At 36.3% G+C, this 21,269-nt stretch overlaps 1 protein-coding gene across 7 annotated transcripts in view; it reads left to right on the top strand.

Annotated features, from left to right (window-relative positions):
- Window positions 1–21,269, top strand: part of GRM5 (glutamate metabotropic receptor 5) — a 243,820-nt gene that overhangs the window by 178,391 nt on the left and 44,160 nt on the right. For all 7 annotated transcript variants that reach the window (XM_039718435.1, XM_039718438.1, XM_039718437.1 and 4 more), the window contains 3 exons: window positions 3,455–3,690; window positions 15,451–15,697; window positions 20,677–20,845. In XM_039718435.1, the coding sequence (XP_039574369.1) occupies window positions 3,455–3,690; window positions 15,451–15,697; window positions 20,677–20,845 (652 nt within the window). The remainder of the gene's footprint in view (window positions 1–3,454; window positions 3,691–15,450; window positions 15,698–20,676; window positions 20,846–21,269) is intronic.

Below are 21,269 nucleotides of genomic sequence, written 5' to 3' on the forward strand. Positions count from 1 at the left end.
GACAAAATGTCTAAATTAGGAAACATAGAATTTCTTTTCTGCTTTAAAACCTCAAACATTATCTCAATTTTACTGAGATATTTTTATTTGAGGATTAGAAGTAAAAACCTTCCTTTCACCCAACAAAAGAGAGATAAAACAGTTTCATTTTTATTTAGAGTAATTTTGACCCAGTGTACACTCCTGCCTACCCTGACTGCATCACTGGAATTAGCTGTGTGTATAGCTTAACACCTCACTTTGCCTAAATAAATTTCCTTGTTGCTTCCTGTAGCAACGAGAAAAAATAAAATAATGAAAAAATAACACAGGCAAAACATTACCAGAAGCTGTGGGAGCTGTTAAGGAGAGTTATTGTTTTAAATTTCTTTGAATTTTTTTGTCTAACCTGCTGGGTTTTATGGAATCATCATTCTCTGACATATGTCAAATCTCAACAACTACTATTGCACAGTGGTTGTCAAGAAGTCAGATAGCCTACTGCCATTCCTTCACCAAGGCAGGGGCATTTATATCAGATGGATGCTGTTCTGTCTTGCTCTCTGACACCCCTAAGAGTCTTCAGTTCAAGCTATTCTAGTTCCTCATTCTCTTTGCTGTGAAGGAAAATTTCCTGGTGTCTGAGTCATTCTCTTTTCAGTTTAAGTCCTGAATGCTTACCTCAATATGATAAACAATTTGTGATCTTTTAGATGATGCTTTTGATGTACCTGAAGACAAATAGCACATGTCTTCCCTAGTATTGTGTTTGGTTCTTTAGGCTATAAATCTTCAGCTAATTCAATCAAGCCTGTGTTCTAGATCATCTCACTTTTTGGTTCACCCTTCACCTCTGAAACTAACAACTAGATTTTAAATAGTCTTTTATATCCTGTAGAATACTCCACTTTCACCAATTTTGGGATAATAGTTTAACATTTGCTTTTCCACATTGTCCATCTGAGGCTTTGTTATCTCTACATTGTTGTCTGTACAATACACACTTTGAGTAGGTTTTATAGAATATTCCTAAACACCTTCTGCTCAAGAAGCTAAGCTGAAATACTTATTTGAATGAGAAGCAGTTCTGTTGAATTAAGATCTCCTACAGAAAAGTTGAGATTATGTAATTGTTATTAAAAAGTTGTCATTTCCATATTTTTTTTAGTAATTTAAAGGTATAAAATATTATCTCTGTTGCAAATCTTCTTAGAGGGATAGCTAATCATAAAGTAATTCTGTAAATTTTATAGCACCCTGCTGGAGTAGATCTACAAATCTACTCCTTTGAAAATGATAAAGAAATTAATTACAAGAAAACAGGCTTTTTTTCTAGTTTGTTGTTGTTGGGGTTTTTTTTGGTTTTTTTTTTTTTTGTTTTTTTTGTTTTTTTTGTTTTTTTTGTTTTTTTTGTTTTTTTTGTTTTTTTTGTTTTTTTTGTTTTTTTTGTTTTTTTTGTTTTTTTTGTTTTTTTTGTTTTTTTTTTTTTGGTTGTTGTTGTTGTTTGTTTTTGTTTTGGTTTGGTTTTTTGTTCTGGTTTGGTTTGGTTTTTTTTATGAGACAACTCATAAAACTGGGATGCTGACAGCATGGCTTTAATTCTTTCAAATTCTACCCAGTTAAAAAAAAAAATCCCACACTACAAAGCCTATTACTTCTTGCATTCAAAAACTTGTCAGGTTCCATGAGGGTGGATAAAACTGCTTTTAAAACTTGCCAAAGAACAACATGAATCTTTTAAAGGAAAGGTTAAATAAGTCATAAATTTAAAACACCTTCTGTGGCTTTTATCACAAAACAACCCACAACGGGTTTTAACTCTGTCCAGTAAATATTCCTGGTGGAAGTGGGGGCTGTTTTTCTTCCTAAGCCTCTTGAGTGCAGTTGGGAACATTAACACCTATGTTGATCCCTAAGCTAGAAGGTAAATTTTCCAAGTGTTAAACTGAACAGTAATGCTCATCTTTCTCCTTTTGAAAATGCATATTTTACTCTTCTGTTCTGAGCAAATCAGTGCATTTGAAATCTGAAGCATGTTTAATGGTTCTTTCAATTTGATTCCAGACACTGGATATGTTTTTCCCCCTGGTGAAGCTGCTATTTACTGACATTGCAGCTGTGCTAGGAAGACATAGTCAAGAGTCCAGGCTCTGCTGAAATAGTGTCTTATGCAGGAGTCACTCTCTGAGGGTGTGTTTGCTCTGTGAGGACAGCTGAATGCACAGCATAAGGAATGCACTGGGGACCAGGTGTCTGCAGCAGGATTTCTGCCTGCTCTGCAAAACACAAGAAAATTTTAAGACAGGCAGTGAATGATCTAAAGAGAGCAACAGATCCACACACATAAAGGTCAACTACATCACTTAAAGTATGACTAACTTAAACAAGGGCTAGCTTTAAAAAACCATGAAGATTTAAAATAAGACAAGTTGAGTTTATTTTTCATCCTTAAATTAATCAATTTTTTAGGATTTAAAGGTATTCTCCATAGTCAACATCAATTACTTTTTAGAGGAGGGAAAAATGTTAATCTGCGATTTTTCTCCAAGTCTCCGTGTTTTGAAAAACTGAAATATCATGTTCATAATAAAAGAGAAGTAATCTGAAATGTTCCAATGAGATATGTACATTTTTAGGATTGAGTACAACTTCATAAATGGCAGTACTTCCAGGAAAATCCATTGTGAAAATGGGGAGAGGGAAATTACCCTGAACATTTGTGACATTTTGTTTGAGTGGAATTTTCAGTTGCTTCTGTCTCCTTGTGGTTTGAGTGTTGCAAGCTGAAAAGGTTAACAGCAGGGGATTAAAATTCTGTGTGCAGTACAGTATCACACCGCTCCACAAAGCTCCAGACACAAGCAACAAAGAAATAGGAGCAACACCTGGATCTGCATAATGCTCTGCCCAGCTTCATTAGCCATGTCTGCAGAGGGGATTAATTGCTTCAGATGCAATGCCATGTTGTCTGTGTGCTGGTCTTTCTGCTTGAGCAGTGCCAGCCCATTCGAGACTTGCTTCTGGCTCCTTGTGCTGTGCTCCATCAAAAGGTAGGGACATGGTCTGCAACACAGTCCTGCCTTTTGCACAGTGAGATGTCTTGTCCTCAAAGTCACATCAGGTGAGAGTAGTATCAACCCAGTGTCAGGGAAATGCTGAACCCAAGATTTTCTCCCCTCAATGAGGTTAATTGATGCAGAGATGCACTTGTACACAGCAGATTTCAGGATCTGTGATTTTTAACATTGTTTCAATTACCCTGTGTGGAGGATGTGGAATAGATAATTTAAGTAGAAGGTGCTGATGTCCAATAAATACTAAATTCTTCTAAAATAATTACAGGTGCTTTACAAGAGTCTACTCAGAACTTCAACTTCTAGTGTGTGCTCTTAGGCTCTGATTTTCGGTATTAAGGAAGCTCTTTTCTTGTTCCTTTGAAAGGTCAATGTTGTGTCCCTTTCCTTTACCCCTGTAGTGACGGCTGGGCTGACAGGTATGACGTGACAGAAGGGTACCAGAACGAAGCTGTTGGTGGGATAACAATCAAGCTGCAGTCCCCAGACGTGAAATGGTTTGATGATTACTACCTACAGCTGCGGCCAGAAACCAACCATCGGAATCCATGGTTTCAGGAGTTTTGGCAGCACAGGTTCCAGTGCCGTTTGGAAGGGTTTCCCCAAGAGAACCCTAAATACAACAAGACCTGCACAAGTAAGTGAATTTATTACTTCTGCTGAGTGAAACAATGTGAATGAAGGTCTGGTCTGATGCAGCATGGTCTGGTGAAATAGTGAGTTGGATTGGAAGGAAAAGAAGCTGTAATTGCAATGCTTGTGGTTTTCAAAATTATAAGAAGCGCAATTTTTAGTGTTCAGATTTCTAAAGAAACAGATAGAGCTTCAGTACCTAACTGATCTCCATGTTTGAAAAACTTGATGCTACTCCACCTCCATAGGCATGTAAACACTTTCAAAAATGCTTCAACACAAAATTAAATTTACCTTTTCAGAAAAAAAGCTATTCATATTACTTTGGCTCAAAAAAGCCAAAGAGAGAGCTAATATACTAAAAGTTATCTGAAGCCCTTATGGCAGTGATGAGTGTTTATGAACTTCATCTAAAACACCAGGTGATTTGAAAGATGTCATTAGGTTTTCTTTCAGACATGGGTCATTTCTAGATATGCCATTTTGAGCTGATTATTTTCATTCCATTGTGCTAATTTTAGCAAAAACTCTCACATTTTGTCATTTCTGCACTACAGATAGATGTGGTACATTTTTCTGAGGTTTTGGAGGGTTTTTAAAATTTATTTATTACTTCTGTTAATTGCTCTTTATTTCAGGAGATGCCAAGCAGTACTAATGTTGTCTAGGCTGTGAACTGGCATCCATGTCTTGCATTCCAAAGGGTATGGGAACCTGTGGCACCAGTCAAATGGCAAGAGACACAGCAGGAACCAATGACTCAGTGCCACAGCGCCTCAGCAAAAAGACCCCATACTACCTGGAAAAAGTCCTTCCTTTCAGGCGAGGAGGACTGTTTCACAAGCCCCTTCTCCTTTACTGTAACTCTCTGGGCAAATTTTTGACTATTTCTGACCCTTGAGATATCACTAATACCATTGTATGAATATTCTGGTATTCTGCCAGTGTTGGGAATAATGTGGTGCTGTGATGGGCATTAGTCCAACCACAGCTCTAAACCCCAAGGGTTCTTCCCTCCTAAAAATGTGAATATCTTCCACACACCCATGAGACCAAGAAATATCTTAAAGGATCAGAGTCTTGGATTTACACAACACAAACCTCTACCTAAATCCCACTTAATGATCTTAAAGTCTTTCTTTTGATTTGGACAAGGTCTCACAGGAAGTTTGTGAGTGAGATATAAATTGAATCTAGGAATCCCAAAATCTCAGCATACACCTCCCACACTCTACTCACTTTTGCCCGTTATTTTTGTTCTGTTACCCTCCCAACACAGTTTGAGACAGGTTTTATTTGCACTGTTGACAGCTACTGCATATTGAGCAGCAAACTTCATTGATTTCCCCATGATAATGTAGACCTGAGATGTCAATGCAGTGGGCATAGATGAATGCAGGCTAATAAAGACCTGGTTTCCATCAGTGTGCCATGTGAAAAACATTTCAATTTTACTTTTGTTGGTTTCTTTTTTAACTTGCCTTTTACCAACAATGTGAGGATCCACCAACAATGTTTTATGTGAAAGATTGGGAACTATGAAATGTAAGTACCTAAAGAGTCTTTTATAGCACCTAAAATAAAATTCACCACCACAGAAAAATTATCATGGATGTGCAGGGAGATGTTATTTTATACACTAATTCACCAGTCATGAATATTAGACAATCATTAAGCTTGATTTGTTTGGTGTGAACAAAACTCATGGCTAGAAGCTTTCCCACAAAGAACCACAGCTCAAATAGGTTCCTAAAACCTAGGATTTTCAAAGACACAGAAAAAGATGCAAAAATCCAAATCTTCTGATTTGCAAATCATGACTAGAGAAGGCGGCTTTTTTTCCAAATAGATAGCTCTAATTTCCTTTTCTTCAGTTTTATTGTAGTATTCAGGGCTGGACCATGATGCATACAGTAAAACAATTAAACCCAGATTATAAAAGCTTTAATTCTCTCTTGCTGCTGTAGGGCAAAAATGTTAATTGTAGTTGTAGAATTTCCGGTGGATTAACCAGCAAGAAAGATATAAATGTATTTACTGAGAATGCAAGAGTGGGACGTTTGATGCTGTGACTTTAAGATCAAAATTACCATGAATATTTGAAATTTGCATGGTAGCTGTTGTTTCTGCCTCATTTCCTATCACCCATAGGAATTTGAAAATTATGTCTTTTCAACTCCTATATTACTATTTGTTTATTTTGAACAGTCAAATTTGTGAGTCCTAAATTCCCTCAGTTCAGACTTCACAATTGTAAAGATGAATCTTGCCCTCAGTGGTCATAAATGTTTCATAGACTGTCCTAAGAGTTTCTGCATGATGAGGAATTAGTTTGGTTCTGATTTCACCTGGTAAGAAAGCAGGACTATGTCCTCTATTTTATTTCATTAAATACATGGTGTTCTCCAGAAGCTGCATTAAAAAAAACATTAAAAACCCCAAACACGCTAAAAAATTAAGCTACAGGTGTTTCTTATGATTACAATTAATGAGATTAAGTTTGTTGAGAAATGCTGGAGAGAAATCAAAATCTATTTTTTTACACCAAAACTCAAGCAATTCTTTACTTCTTGGAATAAAGATAAAATGATAAACAGAGAGCTGATGTTAATAGACAAAGTCATTATTAAATTAATATGTCTATATAAAAGGCAACATTATATTTGTGGGAAATAAAATTAATTGTTCTCTGTAATCCAGTTGTGTTGTCATGAAAACAAAATGAACAGTTAACAGTATAGTCAAGTTTATTCAATAAGAAAATAAACACAGGAAGATATAGCTAAAAATCTAAGTAATAAGAAATCTAAGTAATAACTCACTTCACCTATGCACCAGCTATGAATTTAGCTGTTAAAATCTCTTGATTTGCTTTGATGAATCCTGCCTAGTAGAATATTACGCTACATTTATCCCTATGACAGAAAATGCGGGAAGCCATAAACCATTCTAATCATCTCAAGTGATTTGTGAGTATTTTTCTAACTTTTTAACATAAACTATTCATAGACAGTTTCAGGGCAGGTATTATTATTAATGAATATGTAATTCAGTATGATATGCATAATCAAATTATGAAATCAGCCAAACAAAGATAATCCAAAAAAAAGTTTTTTTCTCCATTAATTTCTATTAAGGACTAAAAAGTTTCCATTCCTTCACATAGACTTAGTTCATACTGAGATGAAAATTTCAGCATCCAGCTCATTTTTCTTTTGCAGATTAGAACATACTTGCTTAATCCAAATGGGTGCTACTGCTGTCACTTCTAAGAACATTGATTTTCTGCCCAGCTGGAGCACTACAGAAAGTGAGAAGTTCACAGACTTATCTGACTTGATTTTCAGTGTAATCAGTTCTATAACACAGGAAAGTTACTACAAGCCACCTCTGAAGAGCAAGTGTCAGAACAAAGAATTTAAAGTGCATGCGTAAAAGGAGACATTTAATGGCCTCCAAACACCAGGGATTTTACAAGATTTGGGGTTGGTTTCACCTCTAGCAGAGGTTTTCTTAATAGTGAAGACTATAATTCAAAGAAGTTCATAAATAGGTGTACAAGCTGATCCAGATTAGTAACTCCCCTCAATGACCAGCTTCAGCTCTCAAAAGGCTAATCTGATCCCTTGGTGTTGATTGCCTTTAAACCTTTGAAGGTAAGATATTTATGCGATTGCTTTCTTTCAGACAGAGTTCCCACCACACCTCTAATTCCTAGTATGTTTTCATCCTGGTGAGGATGTTTTAAAAAATGCATCTTTACATCAAGCAGAAACAAAACCCAACATAAGTTAATTATGTGGTGAAGTTCTGGCTCTATGGACAGTACTGGAAAAAGACAAGTCCTCAAAGCCACCAGGACCAGAAGCATATTTATTACATTTACCAGTCTGTTGAATTATTTATTCTGCCTGCACTGTTAAGTGATATTATTTTTAACATGCTGTGCAAATGCTGGAGGCCTCGATGGAACAGCGTTATTAATGGTGATACTCAAACACAGAGCAATACCAGAATACACATCCCAAGTATCTGTGATCTAAGTCATAGACAATAAAGAGTAAATAAATAGAGGCTGGTGCTGCTGAAGCAGTGCAGTACTTACTTTGACTGACAGAGGCTACAGACTTAAGAAAAAAATAGCAGTTTCATGTAAAGGAACAGTGGGAGCAAGAATCTGGAGGGAGGTGATAGGTCACTTGTGTAGGTACTTAGAGCATCGTCCTGATGTTAAATACTGCAGTTGAAAGCAGTGAAGTGAAAACAAAGAGAAATTATGGGGTCTGGGTCATCACAGACAGAGGTCAGCCACAAACAAGACATAGAGGGCACTGAAAGTGAGGAAAGCAGCTTATGTCTGCCATGGCTGGGAGCAAGGACCCAGTGACAGGGTTTGTAGGGAAGAAGAACACACAGTGATGTACAGGTGTTCTGGTTACAGCTCTCAGGAAAAGGAGATTTGCAGCAGCATTCTGAGTGCATCTTAGAAGGGTGCAAAAATCCCAAATTTCATTTATGATTTAACCATGTGGCTTCTCTGAGATAAAAGTGCTTTTTCTGAGGGTGTAAAAATTCTCATAAAAGAAGGATGACCAATGTATCTCCAAGCAATTTAGAAGAGGATTAAGGATGAATTAGTTTATTTGCAGAAAGGGAGATTAGGGAAATTTGGGATAAATACAAGAAAAGTTTTTCTGCTAAAGGTACAAATTTGCACATAAAATGAAAGTGCAAAAAAATACCTACCTGTTTGCTTAATCTCATCCAGTTCCAGATATTTTTAATGAGTGCAAAAGGACCCACAGAAAGTCCATGGTTTCAGATGAACAGAAATTTGATTTAACAAATGTCCCTTTTGGGTTTCTAGATAGAATGAAGGAATAAAACATGACTGTCTAGTCTTTTGCACTGCAACATGCAAATCTGTTGATTAAATGTAGGCTCTGATGCCAAAATGGGTTCAATCAGGACTCAGCCAACAAAACATAAGAGCTGTCAGAACAGAAAGGTATTTTCCATATTTCAAGAAATGTGTCACATTTAAACATCATATTGCTCAGACTTAACATTCCTATACTTTCATTTTTAGATGGCAAATAAAAGTAGAACAAAGTTTAAATTATTTTCTGTTTTTTAAACAGTGAATTAGAAAGCATTTTAATTCTTCGGAATAAATCCTGTGTGTGATTCAGTTTGATATTCATGCTTGGGCACTGCCAAGCCAAATTATGGTCCAGGCCTCATTTTTATGCCCCACATTTCAGACCTGGAACTCAAACATGGTTATTACTACTTTTACAGTGATGTGTGTCAGATCCAGAAATTTCCAATGGCAAATCAGCTGTAAGGCTTAAATCCAGACCTGAATTTTCTAGCAGCCTGATATAATCTGAGCCAGGAGCCCACACAGATATGTTACTATATTTTTGATTCAGAGAAAGAAGCAATGTGACACTAAAAACTGCTACATGCTCTGATTTATATTTTTGAAAGCCTTTTTTTATATTAATTGATCCTGAATTTAACACATCTGTAACTCAAACACTTTAATAGATTGAATCTTCTCATTGTTACAGAATTCACCAAACTCCTCCAAAATCTGACTACAAAACTACATTTGTTTTTCCTCTTCTTTATGTTCCCTCATTTCTTCCTTCAATATATTGGATATATATGATGATACACCTAATATGACTTCCTTATATTGCAATTGCTTTTCCAAATGCCTTCCTGAGCCTTGAAAACTATCTGGATTGTGTCTCTTTAGCCTTAAAAATTAACTTATAATTAAATTTATTCAGATTATGTACATTTCATATTGGATGTTGCAATTGGAATACCTCCTGCCATTCTATTCTCTCTGCAGCTCAACTTTCTATATGGATTAAAATACTCCATATAAACATGTTTGCAAGTACAGTGAGTTTTATGCCACCATTTAATGTACTTTTGCACCTGTAGCAGTTGAGCTTGTTGCAATTTGTGACCAAAGAAACTGAATTCTGTAGAGAAAGAATAGTACTGTTAAGAAAATTATACAGAGAAATAGGTATCTACTTACTTGCCTTCTCCTAGGACTACCTGTTGCTGATACTTTTTTTTTCTGATTATACTGAACTTGAGAAGAGAAGCCAGACTACCGCTGTTTTGGGGGCACCCAGGGATGAAGGTCCAGCTCTCATCAGATTTGTGAGCACTCTGAGAATGCCAAGGTTGTACAGGTTTAAATAGATGTAAAACACCAAAGTCAACTAAGTCCTCTGAAAAAGGCATTTCAAAGTCATCTCTGGACTTCAATACATTGAATTTGGCCTCTCAGTCATTCTCAACACTTAGGTGCTACTCAACATGTAAAATGTAATAGTGCTGATAGTGGCTTTCAGTTAAGAAGAGTGAGAGTTAGAATTGGTCAGAAGCATTGGGCGAGGGAATTACACTGGAAAGTATTTCCTTTTCAAATTTCAAAAATGTTCCATAGCAGCATTAAAATGGGTCATTTTTTGTTTTCTTATCTCAGAAATGCTGAAAAGCTTTGTTTTAAGCTTTAAATTTACCTTCACATTGTTTCATTTTTATGCTATGTGTTTTGCCTCAGCATCAAAATTACATTTTGTGGCAAAAAAAGGATATTTGAACTGCATAAAATTTCCCATAGAGCAAAAAATACCTCTTTTCTTCAGTCCAAGAGCCTGTAATAAATTAAAATAGGAAAACAAATAAATAAATAAACTACTGCAATTGATTTTTTTAGTAGAAAAATACACCCAGAACCTTACAAATTATACAGAACTGAAAGTCACTTTATCATTTCACATTGCTTTGCTAGAAAGCTCTGATAATAGACTCTGGAAAAAGTTCCCAAATCAATCTTTTTTCTATATTTTTAAACAAGGACAATTTAACTTGATATGAACAATATGGTTCTTGTGTACAACCTTTCCTCTGTTTTACAAGATACCACACATTTCTTCAGTGCATGTTTCTGGGATGACTGACTTGGTGGCATGTCATCCAGTGCATACAGATCCAGGGAGAACTACATGTGTTCCCAAAGAGCACAACAGGGACAACCTGGACCTGCTGACAGAGCTAAGAAGCTACACACTATATCCTGAAGAAGACAGACACTAGCATGGTTTTGTTGGAAAGATGACCTGTTGTCCCCATTTTTTCTAAGAAATTCACTAAGGCAAGGAAAGAAAATATAGGTAAACACATTGGTGGATGGATTTCAAGTATGGTGAGCAGAATGTGAAATTGAGACATATTTGACAGCAAAACTAGAACTCATTTTTGTCAGCTTCTTGTCCCTCAAAACAAAACTTATCACAAAGAATCACTGAATGTTTTAATGGCTTATTTATTGAGATTGTATAGAAGCTGAATTGCGATAGAATCATGGAGAAACATTATGAAACTATTGGAGGTGTAGGATATGCCTGTTGTTTCCATTGTAATATCTCTTATGACTTTGTAATAAACAACTCTTTGATCACTAAGTTTTAAAATAATAATAATAAATAAATAAATCCTAACAATTTCCCTTCATTTCAGTGCTAAACTCATTGCAAATCAAGGAAATTGCTCTGCACTTTGAAAAAAAAATATTTTCCCATATTTTTTACTGTATTTTGTTCTCCTATTTCTCCTCAGGGAATGAAATAAGGGAGTTGAGGGATTGCGGGGAATGTAAAGTATTTTCGCTCTTCCTTTTACGTTTTATTAATTTTTTAAATGTAAAGTATTGTCATTTTTGGAAAAGGTAGAAAGCAGAAAGAGCATATTAACCATAGTAATTTTGCACTCTTTAATATCCTTGCTTGATGAGGCTTTGTAGTATCACAAGCTGGCAAGCAGAAAAAATTGTATTTCATTTTCCCTGAGGGTAAAAATCTGGAAGAAAAAGAGGAATGAAATTTTACATCAAAAATCTATAAAATAATGAAATCTATTGAAGAATGCTTATTTCATGCTCAGTACTAGAAACAGTAGCCAAATTTCAGAATTTGCTGCAAATATGTAGGTTTGGTTTGGTTTATTTTTCCATATTTAGAAGGAGGGGATCATTCTTAGACGAACTATTTTATTAGTCTCACTGGTAGCCAGGACCACCAGTTCTGGGAGCTGCTGGAGTAGCTCTGGAGCGTGGGAAGCAGTCCAGAGCTGGCTCACTATGCAGAGGGACTAACAGCAACCATAAGTGCTTTATTGGATCACTGCCCATAAGTACACTAATTGTTTCTAAATAGATCCAAGAAATGAACCGTTGCTAGTTGGAATCACTTTCTTGGTGAAAGAACATGTTTCTTTTTCATCATCTACACATTTGTGTGCTTTGGAGACTTGACAACAGAAAAGAACACATTTGGATGAGGAGTTTAGTGCTGGGCCATCTCCATACATTTAATCATACAATAGAATCATGGAATAAAATGGTTTGGATTGGAAAGACCATAAAGTCGTTTTATTCCCCTTGCCATGGGCAAGGACATTTTCCACTAGACCAAAGCCCCTTCCAACCTGGCTTGAACACTTCCAGGGATGGAGCATTCACAGCTAATCTGTGCAACTTGTTCCCATGCTTACCACTCTCAATTTCTTCCTCTAAACCTGACCTCTTTCCATTCAAGGCCATTCCCCTTTGCCCTATCATTATGTGCCCTTTTGAAAACTTCGGCATAGATTCATAAAGTTGATGTATTCCACACTGTCATCCCCATTAAATTCATCTATGCCACCTTTCTATGTCATGATCCTGTGTCAGAAAAGGTTCTTGACTGAAGACACCACTCATGGATGAGTAATAAGAGCAAGAATATGTGCTAGAGTTCCAGCAGGAGCAATATGCAAGAACTCTTGAGTGCACAATGTGTTTAAGGCTACCTAAATCATAACGGTTGCAGAGATAGATTTAAAATATTTTTTACTTTTTTTGTTTTTGTTGTTGAGTGAGAAACTTCCTTTTAGCTTGTGTAATCGACCTTCCTTTAAAACCACTACTAGGACTACTGGGGTAAGTAAGGGTTACTTATATGCTTCAAGTCTGACATGCGAAAATATTTTCTGAAATGGGTTGAAAGTAACTTTTAGACTTGGTTTTGATTGGGTTTTTTTAATGCTGGCATTTTTTAAGGCTTTATTACAGTATACTAAAAAGAGGAAAAAAATTTTGTCTTAGTTTTTGTGATTTTCCCTTAAATACAGAATCTTTTGGTACTATAAACTTACCTTGGCAGGCTGAATTTGCCCCAATATTGCCAAGTGAGAAAATTAATATCTCAGGTGAATTTGTTCTTCAGCTGCAGGAAGTATATTAAAATTCTCATAGCAGCTAAATCCTTCACAACTCCATTGACAATTGCCAGCAGCTTCTAGGAAGAGCTAAGCAGCCTCATTATAAATCATCAGGTGAACAGAATGAGATTCAGTGTTTAAAGAAAATCAGAACAATAATTTCATAAAATTGAAGCACAAAGCCCAGTGGAGACTAAGAATTAAAAAATAAGTTATTAGATTTTTAAGCAATCATATGCAATAAAGAAGCTGAAATAGTGTTTTATGATAAATAATATTGCCAATGCAAATCTGATTCATTCTAATGGCTACTATAATTAACTGCATGGTGTGTAAGGTGCTAATTTTGTGGATGAATAATTGGTTAAAACAAGTTTTATGCATTGCAGTGTAATATGCTTGTTCAATTTTCCACTTAATTTCAATTAATATAGGTTTTACATGTACTTCACTGATGCAGTTTTTATGCCTATTATTTTTAATTAGGGAAAAGAAATACCTTGGTAGAACAGAACAAATGAACAGCACTGTGTGTTTTTCTGTTTTTGTTTTGGGTGGTTTTTTTTGTTTTTTTTGTTTTGTTTTGTTTTTTTATTTTTTTATTAACATACTTCATTTTTGTATTGTTTAGTCTTCCAAAATGTTAATAATCACTGCTCCTGAGGTTGTCTGGAAATGATGGTGCCAGCTTCCACATAAAACAGAGAGGGAAAAGGAATCTTTCTGTTCTCTCATTTATTTTCTGACCTCTACACAGTGTTTCTCAGTTCAAACTATGTGTTTTGTTACCCTTTCTGGTGTTTCCAGTGCTGCAATAGATTTTAGTGATTAGCACTGTGGGGTGATTTTCTTGTTCACCACTGAAAAGGTGTGCTTGTACGCAGTCATAGCTGCTTTATGACAGAATTGATCACCAGCTTGAGATTCTTACCCTTTTCCAATAAAGGTGCCTACCCATTGGAATGGGTTCTTGTCTCCTGGATGGATATTGTTAAACTAGATGAGTGCCACCCTGAGAGTCATATATTAGTCTTCATTTCCTTGCCTCAGTCTTCATATGACATAAAATACTTCTCGGATTGTGCTGCCTCTGCAGCTCAGATGGTCAGGTGTGAGAAGCATCCCTGCCCCTCCCCAGTGCATCTGTGGCAGGCAGACTCTCATGGAGTGGACAGGTTATTTGCATTCCCTTTACTCTGGGCTGCCTACACAACGGACTCCCTAGCTCCTAGGGTCGCTGCTTGGTAGATAAAAGCAGAACAAATGTTCTAATAGAGCTTTTTGTTTGTCCTGCCTCCAGAGATAAACCTTTCTAGGTGTCAGATAAATATCCAGCAGCATTGATGCTGTTGTTTTATCTCTGACTCTTCTCACTTGCCCAGTATTAAAGATCTTATGGCCAGAATGCAGCAGGAAAGAAAATCTCCGACCAACCCTTCCTTAGTTTGCCTGGTGCTGTCAACAGAGTAAATCTGTGTTAGTAATAACAGTGTGCTATAAAAAATAAAGGTATTTAAGGTGCTGCTGAATGAATTTTTTTCTTTGTATTTTACAGAAGCAGAAATAGAGAATAGTAGTGCAAACATCATGCTTTGAAAGACAAAAGAATAATTACAGAGTAATTGCCTAACCCACACTGTCAAACCCTTCACAGATTTTAATGTATTTGCCTGTATTGCATTTTTATCCTCACTTCATAAAGAGAGAGGACTAAAAGATAAGTAAGAGAGTTATTGGGGGGAATTTTGGTACAGTAAAGGAGTGATGCCTAGGTCAGTCTGTTTGCACAGGATTATCTGCATGTCTCTGAAACAAAAGTGTTTTCATAGAATTATAGAATGGCTTGGATTGGAAGAGACCTTAAATATTGTATATTTCTAATTCCTCTGCCATGAGCAAGAACACCTTCCACCAAACCAGGCTGGTCAGAGCCCCCACCCAACCTGACCTTGAGCACTGCCACAGATGGGGCACTGACAACTTCCCTGGGCAACAGAGTTCACTGATTTTCCAGAAGTGGAACTTTTTTTATAAGGTTTCTAGAGAGTAAACCTCTTATTATCATTTACACTTCAACCAATATTTATGAAGGTTTGAAGAGATGTCTGCAGGTTGAGAGAAGTTTCTGGGTTCCTTAAAATATTATGTTATAATGTCCATGGGGCATGCTTTAAAAAATACACATAAAAGACCAGCACTCTAAAATCAACATAAGTGAGGTGAGCTGATGAGTTGCACAGAGAAGTATATCATCTGGATAATACAATATTTAAAGAAAACCTCTACTTTCATTTCTTTGCTTTTATTCTAATATGGTCAGTGTGTGTACCAATAAAAACATCTTTTATGAGCTGCTTAAGACATTTAAAATACTTTTTTCCGCTGTTTGTAATTAAGCCACCAGCAGATGTCTGAAGATCTGGCTGCATCCCAGCCCTATTCACTAAACCCTCTGCTTGTTCCCTGACAGGCCAGATGACTCTGAGGACACAGCATGTTCAGGACTCCAAGATGGGCTTTGTAATCAATGCAATATACTCCATGGCCTATGGGCTCCACAACATGCAGCTGTCCTTGTGCCCAGGCTACGTGGGCCTCTGTGATGCCATGAAGCCCATAGATGGTCGGAAACTCCTGGAATCCCTCATGAAGACTAACTTTACCGGGGTCTCTGGGGACATGATCTTGTTTGATGAGAATGGTGACTCACCAGGAAGGTAATGTTGACATTTGTCAAACTGTTTAATAGCAGAGATGCTAACAGTACACCGCAGATATGTGCAGACTTTACAACAGAGCTAAGGTCTCATACTCCTAGTTTTACGATTCTGATTCCTGTGCTCATTTTGCAAAAATAGATTTTTTTTTTAATGTGCATTTTTTTTATGGCATTTCAAGTTAGAGATGACTTTCTGGTGTAAAAATTTCCTGCAATAATTTGCATTTTCATCTGTACCATTTAAAAGTATTAATATTGAAAACTAATTATCAGACCTTTGTGTTTGTAGGCCATGATGTCCACTACAGCTTATTTCTCTCTTTATGTGGGTGTCTAAGTGTATGTGTTTGGTTGACCTATAAACAATCATAACAGACTTAGCTCTTTTGTTAAGAAAGCTACAACAATATCAGAAATATTGTACTGATGCAACTAGGATTTTTTAAAATCAGAATTATTAAAAACCTGCTTACATATATTGCAAATGAAATATTTCGAGTTGCATAACACAATAAGCTACCAATCCATACTGCACAGCTCTAAAACAAATTGAATTAAAGCAAAGTTTATTTTGTTGGTAGCATGCATACATATGTATACATACATCTATGAAATATAAGACAAGTTTTTCTATGACACATGTATCCATAGAAATGCACATGGGAAACAGTCTTGAGGTGGGTTTTTTTTCTGGGTTTCTGCCTACTGAATTTTCAGAGAAAGAACAGCAAGTACGATAGTATTCAAAATCTATTCCCTATGTTTTGATGTATTTTCTGTCTCATTCACTGCTTTTGCTCCACTATTGTTTGAGATAACCCATTATGTCCACATTATTGGAAGGTTTTAAACACCTTTGTTATGGTGCCATACAAGCAGATGATTAGAGGGAAAATTTTTATCCTATATATTCATTTAAATTTTGTCTCCTCCCACTTATGTGAACAGAAAGGGAATAATTAACTTCCTAGTAGAAATGGTTTGGAAATTTTAAATTCATTGGTCAAAATATTTTGACATTTCCAAAAATTTCTGCTATTTCAAGAATTTTCTTCATTCTATTTGCAAACCTGTAAATTCATCATTCTCCCCAAAAGCAAGCAGGACAGCCCCCTACACAGCAGCCTGTGTCTGTTTCTGGAGACACAAATTTCCAAATTCTTCAGACTCAGACTTTAAGGAAGGGCACTGTGAGCCAATTGGACAACTCAGACACAAACTGGCAGAAGCCTAGGACAATTTCAGATGGAAATTTGTTTTCAGAGCTTTTTTAGCATGAGCAAGGCTGTCTTCTGCTAAACGTTTCTATTTTTACAAATAGCTGAATTTTGAAGAAAGGTGTTAAAACTGACTTTTTCTGGCCAAATTCTTTTTAAAACACATCTCAGACTTCTTTAAAAGGATTTCTTTTTTGTTTTAAAGGTGCTCAGAGGCAGTGGACTGTGTCCTACCCTCATTCCAATCGATCTTTTGTATAAAAATGACTGCATTAGTGAGCGATGTGGGACCTGCCAAAAACAAATATGTGACTTGACAGCATCAGTAACAATATCTAAATATTGCAAAGAAATCTTTTGCTTTCGTTCTCCTCATGTTGTCATTCTTAATAAGAATAATTTAGCACCATTTGTTGAAAGGAATTTAAATTAATATCTTGGATATTTTTAAATTCAAAGAAAGATGATGAAGAAATTAAATCATGTGAAGTCATTTGCTCAGTCACAATTGGACATAAGTAGTTGCCTGAAGAGCATGGGGACACCATGTGGAATGTGTACCTCAGGATAGCTCAGCTTTAAGAAAGTCCAGCTTCCCTGGATTTGTGTGATATTTGTGTCTACTCAAACCAATAAATTGTATGTGCTTGCAAAGTGGTACCAGAACTTGTTTTCTTTTGAATCATAGTTATTTATCCCCTCTTGTCCAGCAATAGTCACATCATTAAATCCAGTATGTGTGCTTAAGTCCGAAAACATTGAGTCAAAATGTACTCATTCATGATTAAGAAGATTTTATAGGAAGCTCCATTTCTAATTTCCAGGTTTTGAGAAGTGTATAGTCTTTAAGCACTGTCAAACACTATTTGCAAGAGTTTGGAGATGGTGCAGTCATACTGGAACAGCTCATCTGCCCCATTTCCTTGCACTGATAACTCTGTCTTCACTTGGGAGGAATTTAAAACAGGAATTTAAATCCTCACAGCTGTACTGTGGTGGTGGTGCTAAGCAGGAAATCAGAACATAAAAAGCCTTTCTGACCTAGATAGCTCAGGATTTTAATGTATAGAAAAAAAGTATAATTCTTGATATTATACAACAGATGATTAATCCTACAAGATGCTTTGAATCCTGATCCTATTACAAAGTCCTTTATGTGTATGTTGAGTTTTAACCAGGCAGACAGTCTAGTGTCAGGTCTGTTTTATGTGAGTCAGGAGACACAGGAAAAAACGAAAGAGTATGGAAGCCATGATTCCTCAGGAAGATAACAATTATATGTAAATATTATCAAAACTCTAAAGAAGAAATTGAGGAGGGAAGAACAGGCAAGAAAAAACAAGATGCTGATGTTTTGACTGTGCTACCAGTAGAATATATATTCCTAGCAACATCATGGCACTTCTGTTTTGAAACAAGTATTTTGCACAGTGATTAGAGCACTGCTGGAAATGTGCTATTGTACCATCTGGTCTCTCCTATCCTAAAGTGACAAACTGTCCCTGTATTATCTCAAGGAACCTCCAGGGAACCAGTGACTCATGAGCCTTCACTGCAGCAATGGGCTTACTGAATCTGGCTATTTCTACCCATTCATCAATGCTGCTCTCTACAGAGAAGAGAGACAAGACTTATTGAGGCAATACTGTATTAAATTTTTTTGGTTCCTTTCCAGTATTCCCCTTGTGATGTATGCATGGAACTACTACTGGGGGGCATCATTGGTTCAGGTTCTGTGGCCTGTCAAACACTGGCAGTACTTTTGTTAGCCTGCCCATGTAACCCTTAACAGAATCAGGGAGAGAACTGAAAGAGCAAGAGCTAGAAAACTCATTGGCTGAGATAGAGACAGTTTAACAAGAAAAGCAAAAGCCATCCACACAAGCAAAGCAAACCAAACCAAGAAATCTTTCCTTTCTTCCTAGGTAGGCAGGTGTTCAGATATCTCCAAGAGAACAGCACCCCATCATACATGATGGTGACTTGGGAAGACAAATGCAATAGCTTCAAACATCCCCTCCTTCCTCCTTCTTCCCCTTAATTTATACACTGAGTATGATGTCATGTGGTCTGAATACTCCTCGGGTCACTCACTTGGAGCTGAGACTCCTCTCAACTTCACATTCATTCCCGACCTCCTTGCCCACTTGACAGTACAAAAAGGCCTTGGCCCTGTGTAAATCCTGCTCAGCAATAATGAAAACATCTCTATATTATAAACTGTTTTCAGCACAAATCCAAAACCCAAACCTATAACAGACACTGTTACTAAGAAAATTAACTCTACTCCAACTGAACCCAGCAGGGTATCTTACTAGAGAGATTGTTTGATTTAATGAGCAGGTTATTTTCCTCATTTGTACATTGAACTTCATAAATTACACTCTTACAATACCACTCTTAATGCAGCTCTGTCTATATGATTTGCCTTCAGGACTAATTTGATGCCTACTGACAGGAAAAAGATGTCTCCTTGTTTATGAGGCAGCTTTTCTAAAATCAGGATTCTCTTAACTTTCTTGGTCTATATTGTTTTCTTGTTTTCCATCAGTAAATTTCACATTGCTTAGACATATTAATTCCAACTCCACTAAAGAGGAGGCAAAGAATAGCATGGGACAAATTCTTCAGAACCTGCCCAAATTTTCAAACACGCCTTATAAAATGTGCTAAAAGAACAGGGCTGTATGGCAGAAAGGTGGGCTGGTGTTCAGCTGTAGGAGAAGGTGAGTCCTACATGGCTCCACAGACTTTCTGCAAGAGTGTGGGAACTGAAAAGAAAGTAGGAGGAAGAGGAATATGAAACTAAAAACTCTAATGAGCTCCATCTTTGACCCAAAAGCAGCTTAGAACTGAGTCATGAATAATTTTTCTCTTCCACACCATACTGTACAAGGAATGAAATTTGTTTCAATCACCAAGGAATTACAAAAATGATTGTATGGATGGAAAAGACCAGCATTTACTGATGCAATGTTGGAGAAGGGAAAGGGTTAAAAAAAAAAAAAAAAAAAAAAACAACCAAAAACAAACAAAAAAAAAAACACCAACAAAACCAAACCAACAAACAAACAAACAAACAAAAGAAAGAAAAAAAGATTGCCTGATTCCTCTCTGGGTGCCACACCAAATTTCGTCTTGCAGTCTTACAGCATAGGAACTTTCTTTTGATTACACAGAGGTTGCTTCTACCTGACTTTGAGAGTTTATCTATTGTCTTCTTCCCTCAGGAGGGGAAGAAGCACCGGCAGACAGTGAGGATAGTGTTAGGAATTGGCATTATAGGTTTAGATTACTCAACATCTGCTATAGAGGGAACCGGGGCTCCATATGCAATTGGCTTCCAGGGCTGGAAGCTGCACAGATGTAATTCTGTTTGACTCATTTAATTCTTTTCTTTAAATAAATAGTGATTCTCATAAAGACAGTCACTTAACCCCAGAGTGTACAGGGAACTCTTTATGGTGATAGAAAAATACCCCAAAAAACCCCCAGCAGTAAACCCGAAGCCAAACTTAAAAAAAAAAAAAATAAAATAAACATCTCAAACCCCCCAACTTAAAGTACAAAGGAAAAGCAAGATTATGATATGATAGAAACTATTGTGAGATACTCAAAGAGTATCGTACTCATAATTCTTTAAATTTTTTCTTCTTCATTTCAATGTACTTGATTTTTGACTGTATGGTGTTCCTTTGATTTGAAATATTTCATTATGTTCTGCTCAACTCAGCTATGTCTCTCCTTTCTGTTTCCAAAGATATGAAATCATGAATTTTAAACAAATGGGGAAGGACTACTTTGATTATATCAATGTTGGCAGCTGGGACAATGGTGAGCTGAAAATGGACGATGATGAAATATGGTCAGAGAAAAGTAATATCATCAGATCTGTGTGCAGTGAACCCTGTGAAAAAGGCCAGATAAAGGTAAATATTTTCTTCATTTGTTTCAGTCTTGCAGTATGCACAGCTTTGAAATTTGAAAGCAAGTTTTTTCCTTACTTCTACATGGAGATAGTATCCCACACTTAAATTAAAATGTACAGACTTATATATTTAGTTCTTATTCTTATCATAATCATCTCACTATTTTAATAAACTGCCATTTTCTTGACTCCTGTCTCTGTGGACTGCTGATTTTTAATTTTTTTTTTTAATTTGTATTCTGAATGCTTTCAAATGGGTATTGTTTGGATGCTTTTTGCTGCATATTTTTAGAGCATCTGATTCAGTGGAGTGCAAATTCCTGACTAGACCTTGTCAGTACAATTAATTACTTGCAGATAAATTATAAATAATAATTGCTACTATTTCAATGCTAGACATAGTCACACAGACTGGAACATTATTA

The sequence above is a fragment of the Passer montanus genome, unplaced genomic scaffold (assembly GCF_014805655.1).
Source record: "Passer montanus isolate IOZ18808 unplaced genomic scaffold, ASM1480565v1 scaffold4, whole genome shotgun sequence".
NCBI classification, from domain to species: domain Eukaryota; kingdom Metazoa; phylum Chordata; class Aves; order Passeriformes; family Passeridae; genus Passer; species Passer montanus.